The sequence below is a fragment of the Myotis myotis genome, unplaced genomic scaffold (genome assembly GCF_014108235.1).
Source record: "Myotis myotis isolate mMyoMyo1 unplaced genomic scaffold, mMyoMyo1.p scaffold_m19_p_27, whole genome shotgun sequence".
In the NCBI taxonomy this organism is placed as follows: domain Eukaryota; kingdom Metazoa; phylum Chordata; class Mammalia; order Chiroptera; family Vespertilionidae; genus Myotis; species Myotis myotis.
The window spans coordinates 2,792,482-2,802,029 of NW_023416332.1; the positions used below are offsets into that span (position 1 = coordinate 2,792,482).

At 63.6% G+C, this 9,548-nt stretch overlaps 1 protein-coding gene across 3 annotated transcripts in view; it reads left to right on the top strand.

Moving 5' to 3' along the window:
- Positions 1–467: 467 nt before the first annotated feature.
- The window catches only part of HRAS (HRas proto-oncogene, GTPase), a 9,879-nt gene continuing 798 nt past the window's right edge, over positions 468–9,548 (top strand). Inside the window, exons 1-6 of one of the 3 annotated variants that reach the window (XM_036295581.1) lie at positions 468–623; positions 1,717–1,875; positions 2,040–2,218; positions 2,316–2,475; positions 2,568–2,635; positions 3,103–3,480. In XM_036295581.1, the coding sequence (XP_036151474.1) occupies positions 1,765–1,875; positions 2,040–2,218; positions 2,316–2,475; positions 2,568–2,635; positions 3,103–3,166 (582 nt within the window). In that variant the 5' untranslated portion in view covers positions 468–623; positions 1,717–1,764 and the 3' untranslated portion in view covers positions 3,167–3,480. Of the gene's footprint in view, positions 624–1,716; positions 1,876–2,039; positions 2,219–2,315; positions 2,476–2,567; positions 2,636–3,102; positions 3,481–9,548 lie in introns of those variants that run through there. The other 2 variants (XM_036295582.1, XM_036295583.1) reach the window with 2 other exon arrangements.

A 9,548-nucleotide genomic window follows, 5' to 3' on the forward strand; every position in this document is an offset into this window, starting at 1 on the left:
TCGGAGGGCGTGGACGCGGCTGTGCGCGCCGTCGAGGTGCGGAGGAGCCCGGCGCGGGGCTCCAGGAGCGGCTCCTGGGTCTCGAGCGGGACTCCGGCGACCCCGCCCCAGACCACACCCGGCCGCCGGCTCGCTTCCCAGTCCGGTCTCCATCTCCCGGGGAGCCCGCCCTGTTTCCGGGAGAGTCCGGGGCCTCCCCGAGAAGCTGTCGCCCGGGACCCTCGGCTCCGGCACCGATGACTTCCTCCCGCGCCGGCGGCGACAGCCCCCAAGGCCGCGGCCCACGAGGGCCAACCAACCCGGCACCGCCCTCCGCGCCTTCCGCTCCCGGAAGCCCCGCCCGCCACCGCCCCTGACGGGCGGGCCATTAGACCAATCGGAACGGAGCTGGGCGGGGCTGGAGGCAGGGTCCTGGGCGCACGACCAATGGCAGGCCGCGCAGGGCTAATGGACGGACGCGGGGTGGGGCGGGGCGTGCGCGGCCCGAGCGAGTGTCCGCCACCCGCGCTCGAGTCCGCCGTCCGCAGCCGGAGCCGCACCCGCCGCGGTCGGAGCCCATGCACCGGGGGAGCCGCGCGCCCCGGCCCCCGCCCCGGCCCCGGGGGTAGTCGCGCCTGTGAGCGGTGAGTGCGGCGGGGGGCGGCTGCGGCGGGAGGGGGCTGTTGGAGTCGGGCGGCGGGGCCGAGCGGCCCGGAGCCGGGAGCCGCCGTCCTCGCTGGGCGCGCGGGGGCGCAGGTGAGCCGCGGGCGGGGCGCTGCGGCTCGGGGTCGGGGCTGCGGCGCCCGGGCGCCGGGTGTGCCTCGTCCCGGCCGGCTCCTCGGGCTCCGTTTTCCCGGCTCCGGCCCCCGGGCCCCCCAGTGCCCTCAGCTGGTGTGCGGGGCTGCTCTGCGCCGAGGCCTCCTGGCCACGCTCTAGGCGGGGTCTCCCAGCCTCCGCCGTCCCAGGATCCCTCCGGAGAGCTTGGGCCAGCGGGCCAGCTGAGGTTTAGGACGCCCGCTCTTCTCACCAGGGCACCCCCTCGTGAAACGTCAGAAGTCGGAGACACCTAAGCAGGGCCTTGGCCTCAGGCCCTTTTCCATTCCCACCTGTGTCCCCGCTCCCACACCTCCTCCGGGTCTCCTGTTGGTTAACCAGTGTCGCCCTGAAACCCTTGCCCCCCCTGGCTTCCTCATCTGCCTTGTTTTCTCCAAAGTTTCCAGGCAGGAGGACGCCCCGGGTTCCCCCTGATCCTCACAGTGGGTGCCCTCCGCCAGCTCACAGCCCACCAGGCCGGGGTGGGGTCCTTCCTGTGCCTGGAACAGCTCCTGGCATGTCGGAGGCGCTGGGTAGTACTTGTTGAGTGCACCCACATGCCTGGTGGGGCCCCGGGCCGGCCGAGGGTTGGCACTGGCCTGCCTGGGCACGTCGCTGTGCGCGGCGCCGTGGCAGGACCTGTTCTCGTAGGGAGGGGGCACTGTAACCTCAGCCCGAGGCACCTCCCGTTCAGGCTTTCTGCCTACCCAGCAACTTCTAATTTGGGTGCACGGTGGGGAGATGCTCTCAGCTGTCAGCCCTGCCTATGGGGGGGGGGGGTAGCTTGCTGCCTCTCACACAGTTACTAAGTGCAGCTGCAGGTGCCACAGGTGGGCCGTGGGCCGTTACTCTGGCTGCCACCCTGTTACCTGGGTGTTGGGGCCGGGTGGGGCCTGGGCGTGGCTGACAGGCCTTCCTTGGCAGGTGGGACAGGAGGCCACCGCAGCATCCTGAGCCGCAGCCCCAGGAGCGATGACCGAGTACAAGCTGGTGGTGGTGGGGGCCGGAGGTGTGGGGAAGAGCGCCCTGACCATCCAGCTCATCCAGAACCACTTCGTGGACGAGTACGACCCCACCATCGAGGTGAGCGGGCCACTCCTCACCCCAGCACCACCCTCAGGGGGCCTGTCTTCTGCCTGCTCTGCAGGAGCGTCCCCTTGATGGAGGACCTGGGGAGCACAGGAGGGGCTGGTGATGCTGCTGCCGCACCCCCGAGGAGGGGGTCCCTGAGCAGTGTCCTCCCACAGGACTCCTACCGGAAGCAAGTGGTCATTGACGGGGAGACGTGTCTGCTGGACATTCTGGACACGGCGGGCCAGGAGGAGTACAGTGCCATGCGGGACCAGTACATGCGCACCGGGGAGGGCTTCCTCTGTGTGTTCGCCATCAACAACACCAAGTCTTTCGAGGACATCCACCAGTACCGGTGAGCCGCCCACCCTCCGAGGCCTCCCTGAGCTCAGTGCGCCTGGATGCAACCGTGCCTGCAGCCTGCCAGCCAGCTCACCCCTTCCTCCTTGCAGAGAGCAGATCAAGCGGGTGAAGGACTCGGACGACGTGCCCATGGTGCTGGTAGGGAACAAGTGTGACCTGGCTGCACGTACTGTGGAGTCTCGGCAGGCGCAGGACCTCGCCCGCAGCTATGGCATCCCCTACATTGAGACTTCCGCCAAGACGCGCCAGGTGAGCTGGCGCCACGCCCACAGCTAGCCAGGGCCCCGCCCCGCCCCGCCCAGCCAGGGAGCCTTGCTCATTGCCCCTCTCCCTCAACACAGGGCAGCCGCTCTGGCTCTGGCTCTGGCTCCAGCTCCGGGACCCCCATGACCCAGCTGCCCCTCGCGCTGTAAGTCTCCCGGGACGGCAGGGCAGCGAGGGAGGCCAGGGCCGGGTCGGGGCTGAAGCAGCTCTAGGGGAAGGTAGAGGTGGAGGTCCCCGGAGAGAGCTGTCTTGAGCCAGGCCGGAGCGGTGACCCTGGAGCCCCCGCCCCTCTGCCCCCAGGGTGCCCGGATCCCTTTAGCGGGCGGGCTGCTGGGGACAAGGGCAGTAGCGCAGAGGTGGGCACAGGGTGGTCAGGCTCAGAGCCAGACCTGGGGCCACCCTGCCCCGGGGGGAGCTGCTGAGGAGCCGGTGTCTGGTGGGGGGCCCTGGGGCAGTGAGAGGAGCAGCGCACGGCTCCTTGCTTGTGGGTGCAGGTGGAGAGGGGCTGGGATTCGGCTGGAGCTGGTGGCAGGGGTCCCTCCATGTCTCCTCCCCTGCTGGGCCCTCAGGCTGAGGCCCCGAGGCCCCCTCTGAGCGGCTCCTTCTCCCCAGGGCGTGGAGGACGCCTTCTACACGCTGGTGCGTGAGATCCGGCAGCACAAGGTGCGCAAGCTGAGCCCGCCGGACGAGGGCGGCCCTGGCTGCATGAGCTGCAAGTGCCTGCTCTCCTGACGACCCTGTGGGTCCTGTGTGCCCGCCCCGCACAGGAGCCCCGGAGGTGCCGGATGCCGGGAGGAGGGGAAGGAAGGAAGGAAGTGCCGCCAAAGCCCGGCCAGCCCAGGGCTGGGGACAGAGCGACCGTGGGCCTCCCAGGATGCTTTGCACAGACTGGTGAACTGAGGCCTCCGGCCCCAGCCGCGCCTCTATTTGCAGCCCGGCCCGGCCCACTGGGCGCAGGTTCTGTTGCAGTAAATTATTTGATGGTCTTGACCCTGGCGTCTGGCCAGCTATGTGTGTGGTCTCTCATGGGGTCGGGGGGGGGGGGGGGGGCATGGACCTCAGCTTCCTCCAGCCAGCGGCCCCTCAGGGTGTCGGGCGCTGCAGCATAGGCGGGTCACGCAGGCTAACATTTGAACAAAAAGCACTTCACTGACCTTTAACCAGCAGGGGACTGAGAGCAAGGGCATGCCCCGTGCCCTAGAAGGGGGCCTTGTCTGGACACTGACGGGTGGGGGTGGGGGTGGAGGGGGGGGTGTCTGGCACCTCGGAGCCTCCGACTACAGCGGGGCCTGAGGTTCCTGAGCTTTAGGGCCTGAAAGGCGGTTGCCCTGCCCCGTCCACGCCAGGGGCCACTCGGCCTCAGTCGTCAACCCTGCTGCCCTCTCTGTTGGTCTGGCCTGCCTGTCCCTTACGCACCCCCCTCCCCCAGCCCCGGGGTGGCCTGTTGCTCCCAGAGCTGCCTCCCGTCACCGACCCACATGGCTTTGTGGGGTGCAGGTGGCCACCTACCGCTCTGAGGGCCTGTCCTGCCACCCATTCTCCTTCAGACTGGGTCCGGCTCAGGTGCCCTGCCCTCCAGGCCCAGGGCATCTTGGGGAACTCTTCATGTTCCGCTGGAAGCCAGCAGGCTGGGTGAGCTCCTTCCTGGGCCATGTGGCTGGCGCAGGGTGTGCCCTGTGGTGTCCTCATGGCTGCCCTGGGCTGACCCCCAGGCTCTGCAGGGTCCACCCTGATGCCCAGCCCCAGCCTGGTCTTCCAAATCCTAGCAGGAGAGGAAGGGCACAGGACCGGGCTCTCCCTGCTACTTATTACCCTGAGAGGGTGAATCAGGAGGGCCCTGTGCTGAGGCCCCCTAGGGGAGGGAAAGGCACACTGCAGCCTCTGGAGCTCGGCCATCGAGGCCTGAAGGTGCCTGAGCCAGCATGGTGCTCCAGGGTCCAGGCTGGGATGGCGGGTCCAGCAGGAGCTCCCACAGGCCTTCCAGGGGCAGCGTCAGGAGGCATTCTAGGTGTGGGCACGTGCGCCAGGCTGGGAGGGTCCCCACCTGTCCCCCAAGGTGCCTTGTGGGGGGGCGGCGCCGGCTAGCAAAGGGCCTGCCCCATTCCTGCGGCCTCAATGGAGGGGGCCCTGCCCAGCTCAGGCTGGCACCTCTGCTCCGTGGCCTGGGCACTCGACTCGCACACACGGTCACTTCTGTGCACCTTGAGGGCTGTGCCATGGCCAGGAGCCCATGCTGGCTCTCCAGGGTGAGGGAGGGCAGCCTGAGCTGGGCCCCCTCTGCCTCTGGTCCAGGTAGTCTCCCCAGGGGCACTTGGAACCCCTCTGGCTGACGTGCAGGTGGACAAAGCGGCTCCCCCCAAGGCCACTCGGGTCTGAGGCCAGACTGATAACCTGGGGCAGCAGTGCCAGCCGCTCAGTGGGAATGACCCCGAGAGGAGCCCGGCACCCGCTGCCAAGTGGGCCAGGGGCTGCCCCACCCCTGGGAGCCAGGAGGGAGATGTCCCCAGGGGCTCCAGGTGCCTTTCTCCTTGAGGACGGCTCTCCAGGGTGGGCCCTGACCCTAACACTAACCCGCACCTCAGCCGCAGGTGCCTGAGGGCAGGCCCTGGCTTCGTGAGGGTGGAGTGGGGCTGGCTGAGCTGGGCTCAGGGACAGAGCATCCTGCGGCCAGGTCTCGCTGGGCAGCCCCACCCCGTCCATGGAGCCGGGGAGGAACCCCCTATTGGGGAGCAGAGGGTGTCCGGTGGGGGGTGGAAGCCTCCAGTGTGAGCCTGGGTCAGCCCGGGGGGAGGGCGCGCTGTGCTCAGCAGTGCTGCTTCCCCTTTGGGAGAGCCTTCCCACGATGAGCTCACGATGGGCCTGGGGTCCCTGGAATGAAGGAGTCTGAGAAGCCCCAGGCCCCCCGCAAATCAGAGCCTGCTCCAGGTCAGGCACTGGCAGGTGCCCCGCTGAGCACTTGTGGCCCCCGTGTGCCGACAACCCCAGAGAGGAGGCTTGCTCCTTCCAGAGGACTGAGGGCCAAAGAGAGGCCCCCCACTGAGGCCCAGCCTGGGGGCACCCTGTGCTGAGGGGCAAGCAGACATCCCAGCCCTGGCTACCCCCTTCTCCACAATGGCCACAGTGGGCATGGGGGCCCAGGGACACCTAGTTCCTGTGCATTAACCCGGAGCAAGAGACAGAGGAGCCAGCAGCCCTGAGAGGCCCGGGAGCTGGCGCCCGGACCACAGCCTGACTCCCGCTTCCGCGTCCTCGTATTTGTCCTCAGCCATTGGCACGGGCACCTCCTCACTGTCAGTCTTTCTCCAGAGATAGCTGGTATCTAACGCACCAGCCGCAAATGACTGCGGTCTATGCAGTATGTTTTTCGAAGAAGTGATTCACTTCCTTGCTCTTTTTTTAAAAAATATATTTTATTGATTTTTTACAGAGAGGAAGGGAGAGGGATAGAGAGCTAGAAACATCGACGAGAGAGAAACATTGATCAGCTGCCTCCTGCACACCCCCTACTGGGGATGTGCCCGCAACCAAGACACATGCCCTTGACCAGAATCGAACCTGGGACCTTTCAGTCCGCAGGCTGACGCTCCATCCACTGAGCCAAACCGGTTAGGGCTCCTTGCTTCTTTTTAAAAAAATATATCTTTATGATGTCAGAGAGTAAGGGAGAGGGAGAGAGAGAGAAACATCAATGACGAGAATCATGGATCGGCTGCCTCCTGCACGCCCCACACTGGGGATGGAGCCCGCAACCCGGGCCTGTGCCCTGACCGGGAATCTAACCGTGACTCCTGGTTCCTAGGTCGATGTTCAACCCCTGAGCCACGCCGGCCGGGCCCCCTTGCTTCTGAACTATAATTAAGCTTTAAGATTAAAACAAAACAAATATCGGGGAAGTCTTCAGGGCATCTCAGTGTTTAAAACTTTTTAGCAGAAAGTCGCACACAGTGAAGTGCAGCGGGCTGAGTGCTTACTCGCGTCCTGTTTTTGTGCAGTCTTTGGGTTTTTACCAACGGGCAGAACCACCACTGCCCCTTCACCCTGAAGCGCCCCTCGGTGGCCGGGCTGTCCCCACGCCGTCAGCCTGGTGACCACCGCCTCTCTCCCCCACCCCATGCCTTTCCCAGACGCCCTGAGTGAATCAGCAACCAAAGCGCATCCCGGTCCCTCCCGCTCTGCTGGGCAGCAGCGTCCTCCTTCCCGGCACCGACCGTGCTCTGTTGTGTGGGTTCCCTGTCCAGTTCCCCTCCCCTCCCGTGGGCAGCTTCCAGCTTTGAGCAACAGCGTGAGTGGCTCCTGGAGGTTGGTGTGCGTTTCAAAGCGGTGGGTACCAGCACTTTGGGCTGCACCGTCTGTGCCCCTCCGTCAGGTGAGGGACAGTCCCTGCGGCCACCCGCCCTCGCCGGCAGGGTCCTCCCAGCATCCCGGCTGGCCGTGCTCTGACTGTGGCCGCCCTAATGGCTGTGCAGTGTGTCTCGTATCAATGATGGGGATTGTCCTGGGTCTGCTGGCTGCACGTAGACACACACACACACACGCACACACACGGATGTGTATGTACGTACATCTTTGTCTCAGTGTCTGTGCAGAATGTAGGCCCATTTTTGAGCGGATCATTTGTTTTATTGCATTTTAACAATATTTTGGTGCAGTTCTGTGTGAGTCCTTTATTAGATGTAGGATTTGCAAATATTTTCTCACTCTGTAGCTTTCCTTTTTTAAAAAAAATATATTTTATTGATTTTTTACAGAGAGGAAGGGAGAGGGATAGAGAGTTAGAAACATCGATGAGAGAGAAACATTGACCAGCTGCCTCCTGCACACCCCCCACTGGGGATGTGCCCGCAACCAAGGTACATGCCCTTGACCGGAATCGAACCCGGGACCCTTCAGTCCGCAGGCTGACGCTCCATCCACTGAGCCAAACCGATCAGGGCTGTAGCTTTCCTTTTTAAAGAAAATATGTTTTTATTGATTTTTCTTTTTTTTAGGGGGAGGGATAGAGATAGAAACGTCAATAAAGAGAAATATCACTGAACAACATAAACTGATGAACAAAAATAGAACCAGAGACATAGGAGCATCCAGCAGAATGTACAACCCATGAGGGAAGGTGGGGTGAGGGGGTAAGAGATCAACCAAAGGACTTGTGTGCATGCATCTGAGCATAACCAATGGACACAGACAGGAGGGGGTGAGGGCATGTGCTGGGGGTGGGAGCGGCCGGGGGAGGCCAATGGGGGGAAAGGAGACTCATGTAACACTTTCAACAATAAAGAATTTACAAAAGAAAAGAAACCACTGATCCGCAGCCTCCTGCACGCCCCTCCTGGAGAGAGGTGGCCGAACCCTGCATGGGCCCCAGCAGAACTGAACAGCGACCTCTGGTTCACAGGCTGGTGCTCAACCACTGAGCCGCTCCAGCCAGGCTCTCTGCATCTTTCCTTTTCATCACCCTCCCCCCTATTTTTAAAAAATTGGTTTTAGAGAGAGGAAGGGGGGAGAGCTAGCTGGATAGAGAGAGAGCGATTTGTTGTTGATGTGTTCACTGGTGGCATCTGGTAACGGAGCTGACCGGGCCGAGCCCCGACGGGGACGGGCAGGGCCTCCTTCCCACCCTCTGAGCAGTGTCCCGGGTGCGAGTCTTCAGTCTGGGCCAAGTCCTGTTCGGCTTTGCCACTCGGGCACGTCTTTTCTCACTGGAGCCACGTCTCCCTCGGCTCCCAGGGCCGCCCCGCCCACACAGACGCTGGGTCCCGGACGGAAGCGCGGGGTCCCACCCGTTTCTCAGCCCATCCACTGCCGCGCTTCCCAAGGGCTTGGAGTGCAAACCAAGTACCGATTGCACTCCGTGGTCTTGAGAAGGGAGGGGGTCTAAGGGCCGGGCCCAGTATTAAGACAGAAACCCGCACACCCATCAGACTGCTACCGAGACAGGGAGGAATGTGGAGGCCAGGACCCGGGAGAGGGCTCAGCGAGGGGTCACGTGGAGCACCCGCTGAGTGAGGAGAGGGCAGCGGGGCTGTGTGAGGAAGGCGGGCGCCCTCCAGCGCTGGGTCCTGGAGGAGCGACTGCGCCAGAGCAGGAGGAAGCGAGCTGGGCTTCGAGCCTCCCAGGCGCTGGGAGGAGGCGGTCTGACCTCAGCCGGTGCGCCTACCTGGCCGTCTGCTGGGGGGGAGGGGGACACCGCCCCCTGCACCACCCTGTCGCCCAATTCCCGGTGGCTTCCTCCACAGACGGGCAGCACGCCAGGAGGTGGCCGTGATGAAAAGACCTCAGAGAGATGCAGACAATGGAGTGATCTTAAAATATTGGAAACTCTAAGGAAGGGCTGGAAGATGACACTGTCCTCAAGGGGCCGGAAGACAGATGAACAGTCTGTGCCCGGGAGACCTGGAACAAAAAATAGAAATCGTAAAAGAAAAATGGAAGAAGTGGCCTCGAGGGCCCCTGAGGGTCGGCCGTGAGGCAGGTGGCAGTGACAGTGTCTAGGACACGGCACCAACGGAGACGAAAGCTGGTGAGGAGCGTGAGACGTGGTCACGGCGGACGGTGGACCGTGTTGTTACCGGAGTTAGAGGAAGAGCGGAACAAGGACGAGCATCCAGACGCCTCGGGAGAGAAGAGCTAAGCTGGCGGGTGTGGCTCGGTTGTTGGGCGTCATCCCGTGTATGGCAAGGTTGCCGGTTCGGTTCCCGGCAGGGCACAGGCCGGGTGGGGGCTTGCTCCCCGGTAGGGGGCGTGCAGGAGGCAGCCGATGGATGTTGCGCTCTCACATCAATGTTTCTCTCCTCTCCCTCCCTCTCTCTAAAAATCAATAAACTATTCTTAAAAAAAAAAGAGCTAAGAATTCCCCCAAACTGATAAAAGAAGCAAGCTACATGTCCTAGAAGCTTGGAGGCTTCTTCATGGGCATCGAGAGGGATAAGTACAAGGAAAGACACATCCAGGCACAACACAGCTCTAGCCCCTAATCAGCGGAGGACACATCCCAACCCGGAGGATGGCCGAGTCACGGATGGGCCGGGGCCGGCACAGACCGCGCTTTCCCCACACAGGCG